Source organism: Pleurodeles waltl, chromosome 2_2 (genome assembly GCF_031143425.1).
Source record: "Pleurodeles waltl isolate 20211129_DDA chromosome 2_2, aPleWal1.hap1.20221129, whole genome shotgun sequence".
Lineage (NCBI taxonomy): Eukaryota > Metazoa > Chordata > Amphibia > Caudata > Salamandridae > Pleurodeles > Pleurodeles waltl.
In genome coordinates, this window is record NC_090439.1 from 308,715,991 (window position 1) to 308,734,126 (window position 18,136).

General features: G+C 43.3%; 1 protein-coding gene across 2 annotated transcripts in view; it reads right to left on the bottom strand.

Annotated features, from left to right (window-relative positions):
* Positions 1-9,969: 9,969 nt before the first annotated feature.
* Positions 9,970-18,136, bottom strand: part of MARCHF11 (membrane associated ring-CH-type finger 11) — a 203,416-nt gene continuing 195,249 nt past the window's right edge. The window contains exon 4 of one of the 2 annotated variants that reach the window (XM_069218880.1): positions 9,970-10,464. In XM_069218880.1, the coding sequence (XP_069074981.1) occupies positions 10,142-10,464 (323 nt within the window). In that variant the 3' untranslated portion in view covers positions 9,970-10,141. The remainder of the gene's footprint in view (positions 10,465-18,136) is intronic. The other variant, XM_069218881.1, reaches the window with a different exon arrangement.

Sequence of the window (18,136 nt, forward strand, 5' to 3'; positions counted from 1 at the left end):
AAGCAATATCCCTTTTGCTTAATGGTTCTGTATGTTCCTCCCTCCTATACATAACACCAAGATGAACTCTATGGTTAATACAAATGAAAGGACAGACAAAAAAATGGTGAGTGGGAATAAAGGGAAAGAAAAAAAATCTCCAAAGTGCTACAACTTCGGGGAGACAAGATCCCTCACCTGGGTGGCCACAGTTCTCCTGAGCTGTGGCGGGTTGAAATGCAAAAGCTGGAGGTGTCCACCAATCTGTAAATGAAATGAGTACACTGTTCCAGAAGAATCTGTCTATAAGGACGAAAAGTGTCAGTATTGTGGTAGGAGTGCCCTCAAGCATCGTTTAAGACGCTAAGCATCATCATTGGGCTAACTCCTCGTCAGACCGGCACTGCAACATCTGACGGGCCACCACACAAGTGGTGGTGGCACTAAACCGAAGGTGGTATCGCAGATCCAGTGGAGTCTGCAGTACGTGCTGACAAGGAAAGGAAAGGAGAGTGAAATATATGTTAAAATTAGCTCAGAACACCCAATATCTCAATTTAATTACTCGGAATGAGGATCAGGCCAAGATTAAAATTAAATAAGGGAGTGCTTGAAGGGAATAATGTCCCCCTGACAGATTCTTCTGGAACAGTGTACTCATTTCACTTACAGGTTTACGCTTAGGGAGAATGTACACTGGACCATTAATCTCCCAGTCCCTCCCCTCTTTTTAGGTGTCCACCAATCCTCATTCCACTCCTCTGGAACCTTGCTTGATTCTCCCTCTTTGTCAGGTTGCATCTTGCTTGTTTCCATTCTGTCTTTCCCTTGTTCGGGGGTATGCTGTTATCCTGTTGCTGGTTCCTGTAGTTCTCCTCCCCTTGCCCTGACCTTTGACTTTGGCATCTTCCTTGCATGCCGGACCTGCCCCTTTTTGGCCCTCATTTCTTTTATTGCCTCCGATCTTCCCATCTGCTCCTGGAAAATTCTTCCTTACTTTAGGTAGGTGGGTGGATTACGTTAGCCCATTCTTGTTTCTAACGCTATGTTTTCTTTCTTCCTTCAGATGCCGCTGGTGTGGGACCTGGATCTCCGAATGAGAGTTGTTCACCCTGGCAGATAAGTCCAGGGTGGAGTTTGGCCCCTTTTCACATCTCCTCTCCCTTGCTTTCTTCCTCAGAAGAAATATTTGTTGAAGATAGCGAGATAGGAAATATACGTTGATTTGTTCACTCCCTTTTCGGTGATGGGTTTGAAATCTAAAGGGTTGAAGGGCTAAGAACTATCCTAATACACAAGCATTGTTTCCGTTATTCTTAGCATCCATTCCAGTGGAGCTTGATTGGTGTACATATCAAATTCTCGCCCTACTAGATAATAGCTCAGAGTTTCAGTAGCCTACTTGACAGCTAACCCCTCTTTCTCTACTGTAGAATAGAATAATTATTTTCTTGTGTAAGTAATGCCTCTAGCCCCACCCTGGAAGCATCAGATTGTAATATAAATTTTTTGAATAATCTAGGATACAGAGGTCAGGGTCTGAGGTGAGGGTTTTTTGAAGCTTCATGAAGGAGTCTACCACTGCTTGTGAGGGATGTTTTAATTTGTGTTCTGTTTTCCTGTTAGCTTTCAGTAAGTCACGTAGGGAAGATGCCAACTGGGAAAGTCGGGGAATGAATCGTCTATTATAGTTCAGTAATCCAAAGGAAGGCCTAAGATCCTTTTTGGACTGTGAAAAGGGTCCCTGGAGGATAGCTGCTACTTTTTCTGTTTGGGGTTGAATCAATCCCTTTCCTAAGAGCTATCCCAAATATTTTGCTTGCTTAGTGGTCAGATGACTTCTCCCCGGGTTTACTTTTAACCCTTCCCTGTCTAATGCCCCCAAGATGGCTTGTACATGTTTTATGTACTCTTCTCACGTGGAACTACATATGGTTATATCATCATTACAGGCGGCAGCACAGGCATTATGAGGTTGCAGTATTTTATTCAAACTTCTTCACAAGGTGGCTGGTGCCTCATGTAAACCGAAGGGTAGGATGGCAAAATGGTATAGCCCCCCTAGGAGTGGAAAATGTAGTCTTTTTCTTATCTTTAGGGTTGAGAGGGACCTGCCAGTATCCTTTATAAAAATGAAATGTGCTGATATATTGAGCTTGTCCCAATTTTTCAGTCATCTCATCAATGTAGGATAATGGGAAAGTATCAAATTTTGAGATCTTGTGAAAATCTCTACAGTCTATAAAAAACCTAATTGAGCTGTCTGGTTTTGGGACCAACACTGTAGGTGAATTCCAATCACTTACAGACAGCTCTATCAACCTCATTGCTAGCATCGTTTGAACGTTCTTTTCAATAGTATGGCACTGGGCTTCAGTTATTCAATAGGGTTTAAGGTGTACCCGTTTCCCAGGTTCAGTAATGATTGAGTGTTGAATTAATTGAGTTCTTCCCAGTGTTGTGGAAAACACTCCTAAACACACCTTTAATTGGGCTTGTAACTCTTATCTCTTTATTTCCCAAAGTTCTGCAAAAAGTAATTGTGAAAGCTGAGTGTCCACCGATCCTCACACCACTCCTCTGGCTCCTCACTTGGTTCTCCCTCCTCATTTGGTTGCGTCTCGCCTACTTTCATTTGGCCTTTTCCCATTTGGGGTCTGTTGTTGTCCTGTTACTGGTTCCTGAAATTTCTCCTCTCTTGACTTTCACCTCTGACTTTAGCGTATTCTTTGCGTACTGGACCCACTCCCTTTTTGTTCCTCATTTCTTTTATTGCCTTCGGGCCTCCCACCTGCTCCTGGAAAATACAGTCCATCCTTAATTGTGATAGGTGACTGGACCATGTCAGCCCATTCCCCTTTCTGACAATATGTTTTCTTTCTTTCTTTTGGTGCTGCCGGTGTTGGACCTGGGTCACTGAAGAAGTCGCGTTCACCCTTGCAGGCAAGTTCAGGGAAAGTTTGGCCCCTTTTCACACTTACCAAGTGGTTGTCATAAGTATTTCATGTAACAGAACCTCACAAGCCTTAGCCAAAGAGGTAGCAATGGCCCTAGCTGCTGCTGTTTAGAGCCCTTCTGGAGGAGCTTTACTAAAAGATGAATAAGCCTTGATTTAGGCAACTGGTTCAAAGCAGCAGTGAAGGGCTTTTTTTAACTCCTACAAGAAATCCTAAAGATAACAAAAAAGGAATTCTAAAACCATGAAATCCCTTGATTCTGTTCAAGTGAATGAGCAGGGACCATGGACAGCTAAAGAGTGAAGATCATCGCCTATGCCTTCAGGTTGAAAATCTGTAACAACAATTTCCTTGGATAAATAAAATTGAGAAGCAACCATTGGGCGAATGTTGGACCAAGGCATAAAGCAACTCGGTCAGGACAGAATTTTAAGTAGGGAGGGGAAATGATTAAAGAACCCAATTTTCCTAATTTTCGAGGTGAAATAATCAGCAGTAGGAAAGAGACTTTTTGAAGAGGAGCCAATTCTAATGTTTCAAAAGTGGTACTTTGCAAACCTTATAAAACAGTGGGAAGTTTCCAAGAAGGAAGTTATGAGTGGAGAATAGGACTTTGGCTGCTCAACTCCTTAGATATTTCTACAACAAGAGGTAACTGCAGACAGGGACCCCCAGAATTGCCTCAAACTGCAAACCGCTGCCCATTTAGCCAATTATGTGGAAGGAGCCAAAACATAAAAAAGCCATCAGGAAGTAATTTCAGAACCAGAAAGGGATGACAAGACTTGGGATTAAATTTACCTTTCTCATGCCAGTTTTCGAAATATCCCCAGTGTTTGCAATAACAGGCCGCAGTAAATGGCCTCATGGACTCTTGAATATCCATTGCTATAACTCTGGATCTGTAACCCTAGCCGCTCAACTTCCAAGTCGTGAGGTCAATGCGGAGAAATGCCTGAAGGGAGATGCTAGGAAACTGCAGAGGAGATTGGTACACTTGTAGGTGGAATGAAGAACCCACCATCATATGTAGAATGCTCAGCAAACAAGGGTGCTATTAAGATCACTGATGCGGTCTACCCTCAAATATTCCTCAGTACACACAGGAAGAGGGGAGTTGGAGGGAAGGCATACAGTACTCCCAAAGAGCAAACCAGAGACAGGTCATCTACTCCCAGGCCCTCAGACATTAATACTCCAAACAGAATTTTGGAAGAAGGGTGCTAACCTTTGAGACAGAGTTCCAGTCAAGGTTGTTTCAACTGGGTGGATATTGGCTGAAAAAAGTCTACAGTCAGATAGAGTAACCCCAAGGAGGGAAACACCCAGCTGTGGTGATCGGCTGCCTGGATCTTTTTCCCTGAGGCCTGAAGAGACAGGAGGTGCTCTTCTGACCATAAAAAGATGAGCTATAGCAGCTGTGTGGTGCCTCCCTGCCAATTGAAGTATGCCTTTGTTACCCAATTGTTTATCCGGACAAGGAGTGCCAGACTTTGATGAAGAGGAGAAACTGTAAGAGTGCTCTATGAATGCCTGAGAGCTCTCTTCAATTTTCGGATCCTTCTGGGACCAATCATTAAATTCCTGACTATTCTCTAATGGCCGGCATCTGTGGTTAGGAGCATTCAAACTGGAGGGTCTGAAGTACACCCAACTGATGGGTTCCTCAATCAACCACAAGGCTATGGCATGGAAAATTACAGGAGCCACTGGAATTTGGGGCCTTGTAATTCAGTAAGGCCCATCTCCAGTGAAACAGAAGGTGAACTGACAACAGTTTCAACTGCAACTGATTTTGCAGAATCACTGCAGTTTTTCTGACATGAAACACTGGCTTGTGCTGAATGAATTCTCAATAAGTTGCAGAGTTACATTTTGAAGGCATCGACTTCTGTCCTCTCACAGGAACACATAACCCAAGTCGGTCCTGAACAAGGTTCAGATAAGTGAAAATGTTTGAGCAGGCACTAGTTTAGGCTTTGCCCTGGTCAGAAGAAACCATAGCATCTGAAGGGAGCACACATTCTGGGTATCCAATTTCTGCTTAAAGAAAGAATATGCATAAATTACCCAGTCATTGAGATAAGTGAAAATTAGAATGTCTTCAAGTTGTAAAGAAGCAACTAAGGCAGAAAGTACCTCTCTAAAGACCCAACGAGCCAAAGCCAGTCTGAAGGTTAGCACCCTGGGGAGAACCTGGTGCCTGTATATGACCTGCATTCCATCACGGTTGGCCTGAACTTGTGATTTTCACTTGGTTCATCGCCACCAGATACCTGTGAGTGGAGCTTTTTATTGGTGCCCTTTTCACCTAGACCTTTAAAAATTAATTACTCTGGTTCTACTTATTGCTTTTTTGTTGTTTTGGTGTAGTTCTATTTATTCCTTTATGATTTTCTTTGTATTGTGTTTTTGCTTTATCGCTGTTTGATTGCTGCATAAATACTTTATACGTCAACTCTAAGTAAAGCCTGGCTCCTCTTGTCCCAAGCTACCAGAGGGTTAAGCACAGGTTTATTTACTGACTTTTGTGGTTCACAATGACAAGGACTGTGTTTACTATTTGAGCAGGACTTCCACCCTTCTGAATAACCCAAATTGTTACAGCGAGCCAGCTCAGGAGGGGTGTGAAATTTTCAGAGCTTATTCACCTTTTGTCAGATGCCAGATTGGAGATCCAGTGATGGCTGTATCATTTAGAAGTATGGAATGGGAGAGCTATCTTCAGAATATCCCCTTGACATAGTTATAGAGTCGGTGACAGCCAATGGGGATCAACAACCAACTTCTGGATTACTTCAGCGAGAGCTGGAGGGAAGACAGCGGTGGACACTTTCCTGCAGGACTGGTCGAGTGCTTAGAATTATGCCTTTCCACTGTTTTCCATGTTTGCAAGACTCTCAGCTCACGTGAGATGATAGATGGTGGATCTGATTCTGGAAACTCCCGTTTGGAGATCGCAGACTTCATTCCCAAGCCTGCTCGAGCTATAATGAGAGGCTCCAGTAGCTCTACTGTCCAACCCAGAAACTGTAACAGATTACAGAGGCTAATTTCACCCTCTGGTCCTAAAGGGTCACCTAAGATTGATGTCTTGGAGGTTTTCAGGGGAAATTGGATGGACCAAGGAATTTTGGAAGTTGCTGCAGATGTCATACAAAATATCAAGGAATTACACCGTAGTCAGGAGGTACCACTCTCCCTGGCGGAAGTGCCATAGTTGATGAATGGAGAAACACTGAGATACCCTGGGGGCAGAATTGTTGACATCCTAAATTTTTTGTCAGAGAAAGTGGAGTCAGGATTGGCTTACAAAATAGTGAAAACCTTCAGATTAGTGGTCTCAGTAGGGCACTACCAGTTGAATGACTCTCCAATGGAGGAACACCCCAGGGTATGTAATCTAATGAGAGGGATAAGGCTGTCCAAACCCTCAGAGCCTATGTAATCCAATTTATGGTATGTGGACAAAGCGTTAAATCTGCTGTTGACCTGTCGAGACAATGAATTCTTAACTAGGAAAGAATTATCAGGCAAGTTGACCACATTATTATACCTTGAACAATAGAGTAAGATTTCTGATGTCAGGGCTTTAGACATCTCAGGGTGTTATGTTTATGTCAGAAGGAGTTACCTTTGTCATTGTTGTTAGAGGTTGTCTTGAGACAAGGTTGTTTTAAGATATATATATATATATATATATATATATATTCACTGAAAAACACAAAGGTTACAGGAACATTATAGTTAAGTTGATGCTTTACCTGTACAAAACTATTGAAATTCAGCAGTTATAGTTATACCTATAGTTGTACTTAGGTTAAGAAAATATAACTCGTGGCCTAAAAGTTACTTAACGGCGTGAGTTATAGTTTCTTCAGATAAGTATAATTATAACTGCTAAATTTCTGGGGTTTTGTATATGTAAAACATCAACCTTACTGTAACGCCCCTGTAACCTTTGTTTTTTTCAGTGAATTTCTTTTAACGTAAAGTAATATATAATTATTATTGTATGGTATTACAACCACCGTTAAGTACAGCCAAAGGCTGGGGTTTGGTGTGTGAGTGGGTCTATGTTTTTCCTTGGCTTTAGGATTCGCTGATCCATCGCAGGTTTATACTGAGGTCCTTGCTAAGCGCCACGGATCCGCAGATCAGCCCCCCCAAAAAATGGGATATTTGTTGCCCATGAGGGGTTCCCTCAGAGACCCCTCCATGTGTCCTATAGGGTCAGGATACCTCTATCCTGACACAAGATGTTATTTTTTTACTTTTGTCCCCCCCATCCCTCACCACCGCTCCCCAGGCCAACTAAGAAACAAAATAATGGCCTCAACTTTCCTTTCAGGTTGGGGCCAGCAAATCAGGGCCTTGCTTTTGTCCAGGATCCGCAGATACACCATGGGTGGCTCTGTGGAGGAGCCGCGCCTCTAGATATCTATATTTTGCTTTCTGTAATAACTCCCAAACTACTGAACAAATGTACACAAAATTACAAAAAGGGCTAATTCTAAACCAAGTTTGGTGTAATTATGTTGAGCGGTTCAGGCTGTAGTCATGTCTAAAAACTGAAAATTCCCCATAGACATTGCATGGGGTGAAAAGCGTCAGGGACCCCCTTCCCCTTTCAAAACTGGTACACTAGTTCTGAAAAAGTTGTCACGATTCGTTAACAACACTAAAGTTATTAGCAAAACAAAAAACACTTTGTCTATGGGAAAAGTTGGCCCTAACTATAACTAGCTACTGGCTATTGCTTGTAGGTAATACTTTTTTGTTTGTCTTGATTAAGTAAGATATATCATTTGATTTGAAACACTTTGATGATAGAACTGAATATTTGGTTGTATTTTTTATGAGGATCGGATCAGAGGATTGAACAGATAATAGGAAAGGAGGTTAGGATTTCCTTGCATGAAAAAAGAGGATGATCACAGGATTTTTTAATGGACTGAGTATTGTGATTGGTGAAACATGTGGTTACTTTGATGTTTGTTTTTTCTCAGTGTTCTGTAGGAAATTAAGGGGGTCATTCTGACCCTGGCGGTCGGCGGTGAAGCGGTGGTAAGACCGCCAACAGGCTGGCGGTCTTTTTTCATGTATTCTGACCATGGCGGTTACCGCCATGGTCAGCCGCCGATTCACCGTTCCGACCGCCACGGCGGTAACGACCGCCGGGCTGGAGACCTGGATCTCCAGCCCGGCAGTCGTCACATACCGCCGGCGGTATTCCAACCCGCCTGACCCCGGCTTACCGCCATGGATTTCATGCGGTTGGGGACCGCCATTCAATCCATGGCGGTAAGCACTATCAGTGCCAGGGAATCCCTTCCCTGGCACTGATAGGGGTCTCCCCCACCCCCAACCCTCACCCCGACTCCCTCCCCTACCCCCCCACCACCCCTGCCACCCCCAAAAGGTTGCAGGACCCCCGTCCCCCACCCCGATCCCCAACATATACACACACATACACACATACAGGCACGCATTCATGCACATACACACACCCCCCCGCATTCATGCACGCATTCATGCACATACACACACCCCCGCATTCATGCACATACACCCCCCCACATTCATGCACGCATTCATGCACATACACAAACCCCCCCGCATTCATGCATGCATTCATGCACATACACACACCCCCCGCATTCATGCACGCATTCACACGCCCCCTAAATATACACACACGCACACCCCCATGCACGCACACAACTCACAACACCCCCCAACCCCCCTTCCCTAGCGGACGATCACCTTACCTGTTCCTGGTGATCCTCCGGGAGGGAACGGGCAGCTCCGCCGACACTGCGACGCCAACAGAACACTGCCACAGCGAATCACAGGTCGTGATTCGCTGGGTGGTGTTCTGTTGGCGTGGAGGTGGAGCTACCTCCACTTCCCCACCTGCCGCCAGTATAGGCTGTTGGCGGCTCTTCATCCGGAAACGGGTGGAGAGCTGCCAACAGTCAGAATGGCCCATGCGGAAGACCGCCAGAACTGGCGGTATTCCGTACGGCGGTCCCTCAGCGGTCTATTGAAAAGACCGCCGAGGTCGGAATAACCCCCTAAGTGTTTTGAAATCAAAAGAATGTACTTGGTAACAACTTTTGTCAAATAAAGTGAAGAAAGAAATGTATAATCCTTTCCTCCCTGTCCTTAATATAATTTAAACTTTCCTTCTCAATAGCTAGGAAATTTTATTTTCTCACCAATATCCATGCCCCAGGTACAGCACATGAGAGGTGGTGGTTGCTGTATTTTAACTACCTGTCCCTGCTGCATAAGCGCTGGTATAGCTGGAGTGAGGGAACAGCAGCAGTGTAAGGAGCACTGCTGCTGTTCCCTCACTCCAGCTATAGCACGAGTGGGTAGGTTGAGCGCTCAGAAAAGCATCTATTGTCCAAACTACAGCAGGACACGAGCAGACTTTCCTAAGCACCAGACATCAATCCAGGCTGGAGATCAGTGTTTCAAAATGTACTGTCCGTAAACGCTGTACAGAAAACAATATTTTTGTCAACAATAAGAGCAGACTTACCTGCATGTCAGAAGTGGGTAATCGTCACTGCAGGTGACCCAAAGAGAAGTAAATCTTGAGAGTAGGAAGAGGGATGATAAGGAAAGAGAGGGTTTTGTATCGTTTGGGAAGGGAAGGGAAGGAGGACTCTCCTAGGAAGTTAGCAAAAGCCTTTCTTGCCAACTATGCAAGAAGAGGGTAAATGGCACATGGTAGGCATGACTCATCAGGCATGTCAGGACTGGGTCAGGGAAGATGACAGCAGTTGAATGTCATGTGCTGGGCTGCTTAGCGCCCGCTACCATTTTGTATCACTTGACAACATTTTGTTTTTCGATTGTCTTGGTGGAAATTAATTGACAAGTTGATAACTGGAAGAAAGTAAATAACTCTAGCGAATCACTATAATAATTGCTTACCAGGTGTCCAAATACGTAAAAAAAGACTTTAGAATAATTGCCCCAAAATATATGAATCTGCAAATGACTCAATTTTCTCCAAAAATTGTATTTCGCAATTTAAATTACAATATAAAACATAAATGTAAAAATGTTCCTAGATAATAATATAGTACTTTTGAAGGTGCTATGGTTCCAACATTTATTTTAATTACATTCCGAAACACTGTCAGAGTCCAGTCCAAGGAGTGCATTGTCTTTCTGGTAAAAATATTCCCTTACACTGAAGTCACCCTCATTACAACTTCTCCAGAATTGCCGTTCTCCAGTGAGTTGTGCTGAGGTCGTATCCGATTGAACAGGTGTATAAGGACAAAGCCACACTGAAACCTCGGTGAGCTCAGCTGCGTAGGATGCACTAAAGTCCGGGATCTTAGTGACGTCAGCGGTAGCCACAGTGTCCTGGCCGCAGACGACATTGCGCGACTGCTTTCCTCAATGTCCATGGCCTTGTCATAATTTAATACGTTCCAGTGAATGTTAACCGCGCGCCAGCGCATGAACACCTTGTAAACTGCGGCCCCTTCGTGCAAAATGAGACCTGGGAATATATGAAATGACCCGTTAGATACAGGTGCTTTGGGTGTTCATTACCATAACACACAACAAGAAACTCGTGAGGCAGAATTAATGGTAATACTGCTGAACACTCCTGTATGTTATTTACAATTTATAATAAGGACATTTGGGAAACAATTAATTAAAATGTTTGTATATTTTTTCAACAAATATCGCTGCGTTTTCGTCTTCTGTCAAACGAAATTCGGTGGTAGTTAAAAAATGCTCTCACTGAAAACGGAAAGGGAAGGTCGGGAGGTTTAGGGAAACAACCGTAATAGATAACAGGGGTTGGTTATATCACATTTCAAGCGTGCACATTACAACGTTTCCTTTACCTTTGTCTTTTTTCACACCCTTTAAATGTACAAAAACGAGGAATTTGAGATGAATTAACTTTCATTTTTCTTAAAAACAAAAAATATTTGCCGTTACAATCTTCCCATCGGAACACAAACTGAAATGCATAGCGAACAAACACTGTGGTAAACATGGACCTCTTGCAGGCAGCCACAATAGCAACTTCTATAATGATAACCGTGGAAGCTTCGTTGCACCCTAGAAAGGAGGTAGTGAATGGACATCATTGAACTTTAGCTTACTGGTAGCTCTTATCATGTTGAACTCTCCCACCCACTGGAAATAGGATTCTGTTTCGAAATTCCTTGCCAATGTGATCACTTAAGTGCTTAATCATCACTTTTCATAACATGCTTATATGTTAAATGTCCTTGTTGAACGACAAAGGACATAATTTGTAGGTGGTCAATTAATTAACTTCTACTGCACTCCTGCAAAGAGAAATACGTCTTATCACTATTCTAAACCTCTCTTCCAAAACTCACCATACGTTGCATTTTTGACCTCATGTACAGAGGCTTACCTGAGAAATACTTCATTTGTATCTGGCATCAGACCTGTGACACTTGGAATCCTAGCAAAGAGTGTCCCTGTGTGCATCAAATGGGATGCAACTAGATACTCTTGGGCCCTTCCCATGAAAATATGTTTACCCCACTTGCGAGTTTCCCCTGGGATGCTCTTTCTCCTCTTTGCTTGTTGACATATACCTCAACATCTTTTAAGATTAATTCAAGAATCTATCGGGGCTTAATCCATGCACATAGGGGCATAACATCTGCATCACTAATTTATTCGTGAACCATTAGCTATAGAGGACACAAAGAGCAGACATAATTAGCAAATAATATGTTGTTATTATTAGTTGACTGATTTGATAGTAAACTGCAGATCTGTTGAGTCAACCACCTTTAAGTGACAATGAAGCCCGTATGGAATTAAGTGATGTGGACTGTAACAAATAAGCTTGTCGGAAACATACAATTATATAGTGGTTTATTCTTATACCTCACCAATAAGTGAGGCATTTTAAAACTAAAGAAAAGACATGTAGTGTCTTGTGGAAGGCATAGATGTATAGTATACAGACCCATTTGAAAGTATAGTAATAACTATGAAGGCCTGTTACATTTATCCTCCGAAGCTGCAATAGAACTTGACTAATATACAAGTCACCGACCTTAAGTAATTGGCAAGTACAGTTGACTGGTGGGTATCTAGGGAAAAAGAGACCACAACAAATCAGCCTGAAACATTCAGCAATTTCCAGTGCCCCCAGAATGGAAGGGAAAATGAAAAGTGGAGTAGGTCTTTTCTTCTGAGCCAGAAGTGTAAAGAGGCCAGGTAACCTCAAACAAAGTTTAGGAATGGATACCTAATTGTGGACTTTGACCTTAAGTGAGGCTCAAAAGATATCCACTGCTTTACTACTCAGTTAGGGAGTGTGCCAAGTACTCCTTTGGATGTTTGTTATGTAGTGTGTAAAGATCTCTCAAAGTTGCTACCAATCAGCAGCTACGCATAGTGTATGAAAATGGTGGGGGGACATGGATGGCAGCTGATACAGTAATTTGAGTTCCATGCCAACAGAGGCATTGATTCTATCACAATTGACGGCTTTGGCAGCACTTGCTGAACCTGAGGTGGTGAGAGTCAACCAGCCATATTAGAATAGCTGAAATCAGTGAGTACTGCTTCTTATGATGGGAAGCTTTAGTGCAGCAGTAGTTAGCCTTTCAACATTGCATCCATCTCTTCATACTAAGACTGAGTTCTCAGAAGACCAGGCCCAGGAGTTTGGAAGGAATTTGCTGCTAATGATACCAGTGAATAGGAAAGCAGAATATAAAAACAAACAAGCAGCAGCTGCTGAGTGGACAGTTTGGGTGGTGAGGCATTCTGACCTGGTAGAATGGGGAATGGCACTCAGGAGAGTTACATGAAGGGACCCACAAGAACAGCTGCGGAAAGCAGCAACCACATTCTAGGATAAATGGAGAAGCATTGTATTGGTATGGGCTTGAGGAGTTGTGTCCTTCTCTTCAACACCCTGATCTGAGGTATTAGTGGAATGTGATCAAAAGGGGCCGATCCATGTTTTTGCATAGAATTGCTGAGTCCATGAAACTGCACACAACCCTGCTGTGCAGAGATGATTAAGGAACTGTAGCCTGTAGTTTTGCCCTGCACTGAGGCAATACTGGCATCGCCGTGTAGGATGAGAAAGCCAGAAATCTGTACATGCACCAACTTAAAATAGTACTGCTCTAATTCATTGGATTTCTGTATGAACTCACTAATTGAAGCGGAGTGATCTTTTCTTGCTGATTTTAATATAACAGGGGGGGGGGCTGCCTCTATTTTATCCCCAGATTTGTGCGTCTCAGGAACTGAGGTGCCATGAATAAATTCGGGCAGCTATCTTAAATGGCCCCATCCCTAGTAGGACAAACCTCTTGAGAACAGAATCCCCACAGCTTCCCTGGAACCATCTGACCCCAGGACCTGCACTGCCCAACCAGACAATAATAAAGCAATTCTACTGGTGTTTAAACACAAAAAGGGTGCACTAGTACACAAAAACAACCCTTTTGCTATAGATCTCTGCCTTATACAGGTGCACCAAGGAAAGGGTAGCTAACACAGTCTGAAAATTAGAGCAAGCTGGGTAAACTGAAGCATGAAGTTGGCTATGTGCTTGGGTGGAAAATATTCAAGATATAATCAGTTACTTGGAATGTGAAACTGAAGACATAGAGGGCAGGCTCACTCCCAACAATGTGAGATTTGTAGAGCTACCTGAAGGAACCAAATGTGGTGCTGTTTCTGAAAGGCTGTTTTAGGAAAACTGTTACAACTATGATAATATTTCTTCACTGTGAAGCACACCTATAGGGTGCATGCATCTGTGCCTGCCACAGAGAAGCAACACAGACCAGTCATAACTAGATTCATGAATAGAGCGATTGTGACCTACTCATACAAAGTGAGCAGCAACATGGCCCTATCGAAGTGGAATATGCCTAAGCCCTATGTTTGTAGTCTATACTGCTGTAGAACTACAACAAAGAAGCTCCTTTTGGATGGTGAAATTACAACTTTGCAAACTTGAACTATGTTATACCTTGATGCTCCCAGTCAATCTCAAGGTAATATATGGTGAGACAACAATCTTCAAAAACCCGAAGGACTGATGGAAGGACAAACTAAGTCTGATCGCTGGCCACAGCCGAACTGTGACATCCCCCGCAACACTGTAAAAGGGCAAAAAGTTATGTATTACGTTGTGTTTTAGTTCACTCACTTGGATGTTGGTATATTCTTTATAGATGCACAATGGCAACTCTATTATCTGTACTGGGAAATATGGGTGGAGAACTGCACACAGTAGCAATATTTAATGCTTGCACAAAGAAACCTTTAGCAGGAGCTGACTTTATGGTAACGGTCTCTACTACAATGACTACCATCTCAATATCCATTTATGCCTTGAAATATTAGGGGCATTGGTGACATGGTAAAGAGGAACAAAATGCATATGTATGCATGAGAAGAAGCGATTGACTAGGCTAGAGAGAGAGAATATTAACCTCTTTGGTGCGTGCGTCGGCCACTGGCCGATGCAGCCACACCCTCCCTCCCTGCAGTGGCCGATACCAGGGAGGGGTTTTAAAAATCCTCCAGTGCGTTGCACTGGAGGTTTTTTTTTTTAACTTAAAAGACCCTTGCGAGACACGGAAGAGCTTCTATGTCAAACCCTGAACCCCCCACCCGCCCCTCTGTGACATCAGCACACCGTGATGCGCGCTGACGTCACAATTGTTTTTTCCCAGCAGAGCAGGAAGTGGACGTAAGGCCGCTTTCTTCTCCAGTATGGGTAAACAGGCCTGATAGGCTCCCCCCACCTTTCAGGAAGGCCTCATTTGAAAGGGGATGCTGCGATCCATGGGCAGGAAACCTCACTAGACAGCATGGATTACACTTGGGAGAGGGGCATATTTAAAAAAATATATATGTTAGTTTACCCCTGGGGGGGGGGCGATCGCACCCCCCCAGGGGTTAAAAATAAATACATTTAAAAATAAAAATGAAACGAACAGGGGGTTGCCCGAGAGCAGAGCTGACCCCCTGTGGGGGCATTTAAAAAAAAACATAGATGTATGGTTTCCCTGGGGGCCATGAGCCCAACCCCCCGGGAAACCATACAGCTATTAAAAAATATATCTATATATCTGTATATATCTGTAGATCTCTCTCTCTCTCTCTCTCTCTATATATATATATATATATATATATAGATCTATATATATATATAGTTTTATATATTTATATATAGATCTATATATGTATGGAGATCACTTTTGCATGTGTGTGACTTCCCAGAGGGCTGCAATCGGCCCACAGGGAAACCACACCCACATATAAAAGTGATCTCTTTATACATATATATATAGGTTTTATATATATATATATATATATATATATATATATATATATATATATATATATATATTGTGACCGTCTACCCAGGGGTAGTATTTCAGAGGGACAGTTTAACCAGTAGCAGAGATGGCGTCTCGTTGGATGACTGCTGCTCAAGCCCTTACTCGGGTTATGGAGGACAGTTCTGACGTAGGAACAGAGACTGAGACAGCAGATACTGAGAAAGCATCTGAGGGAGAGGACAACAGAGCAGAGTCTGGGAGTGATTTGTCAGTTGGAGGAGTCCCACTCGACAACTCCTCTTCCAGTGAGTCTGAGGGAGATGATGAGGACACTCGTGCTGTCCCTTCGCAAGCACAGTCTGTGCAGCAGGACAGTAGCGGGTTAGCCCAACCCAGAGAGCAGGTGCATGCAGTGGTAAGCAAAGAGAGAGAGCTCTCTTGCGAGCTCCCCTATTTTAGTTCAGCCTCAAACTCCACCGCTCAAATCGTATTGTGGAGACATAAGAATTATCTATCACAAAACAACCTGGTTGTGTAAGGTAGGCACCTGCGTTTTTGGTCCTGGGCACCACGGCCATATAGGAAAACCTACCAAAACTACCACCCAGTGTTTCCCCTCCTGTCCTGATAAAAACGCTACTGCACTTGTACCTACTGCCTGCATCAGGAATGGATCACCCCAGGGTCAACAGTTGCCCTTGTGTAAGGACTAACATTGACCATTGTGTGATCCAATCCTATCACGGGCACTAGGCCTACCCACACAAGTGGGGCACCATTTTTATCGGGAGACCTGGGTGGAAGGATGTTTGTGGCTCCCCTCAGAATCCAAAACTTCCAGTCGCCGAAATGTGCAGTAAACGTGTTTTTTAGCCAAATTTCGAGGTCTGCAAAGGGTTCCGGGTGCCAAAACTTGGTGAGTGCCCCACAGGTCACCCCATTCTGGATTCCACTAGGTGTCTACTTTCCATAAATGTATAGGTTTTGTAGGTTTACCTACGTGCCGGCTGAGCTACAGGCCAATATTCACAGCTAGGCACTTTGCAAAAAACATGTCAGTTTTCATTACAAAAATGTGATGTGTCCACGTTGTGTTTTGGGGCATTTCCTGTCGCAGGCACCAGGCCTACCCACACAAGTGAAGTACTGTTTTTATAGGGAGACGTGGGGGAATGCAGGGTGGAAGGAAGTTTGTGATTACCCTCAGATTCTAGAACTTTGCAACACTGAAATTTGAGGAAAATGTGTTTTTTAGCCTTTTTTGGGGGTTTGCAAAGGATTCTGGGTGACAGCCAGCCCAACAAATCACCCCATACTGGATTCTCCTAGGTGTCTACTTTCCATAAATGTATAAGTTTGGTAGGTTTCCCTAGGTGCAGGCTGGGTTGCAGCCCAAAATCCACAGCTAGGCACTTTGCAAAAAACACATAATTTTTCAATGGAAAAATGTGAGGAGTCCATGTTGTGTTTTGGCTCGTTTCCTGTTACGGGCACTAGGCCTATCCACACAAGTGAGGTACCATATTCTATTGGGAGACTTGGGGGAACACAGAATAGAAAAACAAGTGTTATTGCCAATTGTCTTTCTCTACATTTTTGCCTTTCAAATGTAAGGCAGTGTGCAAGAAAGGAGTCATTTTGGGAAATGCCCTGTAATTCACATGCTAGTATGGGGTCCCCTGAATTCAGAGATGTGCAAATAACCACTGTTTCTAAACTCCTAATCTTGTGCCCATTTCAGAAATATATAGGTTTCCTTGATACCTATTTTTCACTCTTTATAGTTTAACAAATGAATTGCTGTTTACCAGGTATACAATAAAAATCCATTGCAAGGTGCAGCTCATTTATTGGCTCTGAGTAGCTTGGTTTCTTCATGAACCTAGAAGACCTATATATCCCCGCGGCCAGAAGGGTCCAGCAAACTTAACCGTATATTGCCTTAAAAAATCTATCATAGTTGGAAAAAGTTACATAAGATATCATAGTCAGAAAGGGCTGTTTTTTCAACTCAATATTTTTTATTTCAACTATACTTTCTGTAGGAAAATCTTGAAGGCTCTACACAAATGACCCCTTGCTGAATTCAGAATGTTGTCCACTTTTCAAAAATGTTTAGCTGTCTGGGATCCACCATTGGTTTCACACCCATTTCTGTCACTAACGGGAAGGAGGCTGAAAGCACAACACATAGTAAAAATGCAGTATATCACAGTAAAATGCCAAAGCTGAGTTGGAAAATGTGGTTTTCTGATTCAAGTCTGCCTGTTCCTGAAACCTGGGAAGATGGTGATGCTAGCACTGGAAACCCTTTGTTGATGCCATTTGCAGGAACAAAACAGATGCTTTCTTCTGCAGCACATTTCCCCCATTTTTATTTTTTAAATTAGCTGTATTTTAGCAAATGTCTTGGTGTCCTCCAGGGGAACCCACAAACTCTGGGTACCTTCACAATCCCCAGAATGTTGGAAAAAAAGGACACAAATTTGGTGTGGGTAGCTTATGTGCACAAATGGTATGGGGGGGGATCTAAGCACAAACTACCCCAAATAGCCAAAAAATGGCTCAGCACTGGAGGTGGGGGGCAGAAGGCCCAGCAGCTAAGGGGTTAAGAAATGACTGATAGGGTCCGGTATTCCATACCATGTTCTTTTCATATGCCAGTGGCTTAGGGGGATTTAAGATGGGTCAACTTGGGAGTTCCATTCCTAGCCAAAAAAAAGAAAAAAATGACACTAAGGGAAGATACATCATCAACCAGCGTCCGTCAAATGGAGATGCATTTACTTATAATAGGTCTTGTGCACTAAGTGTCCTACATTCTGCTTTCTTAGAATGCCTCTCCCCTCA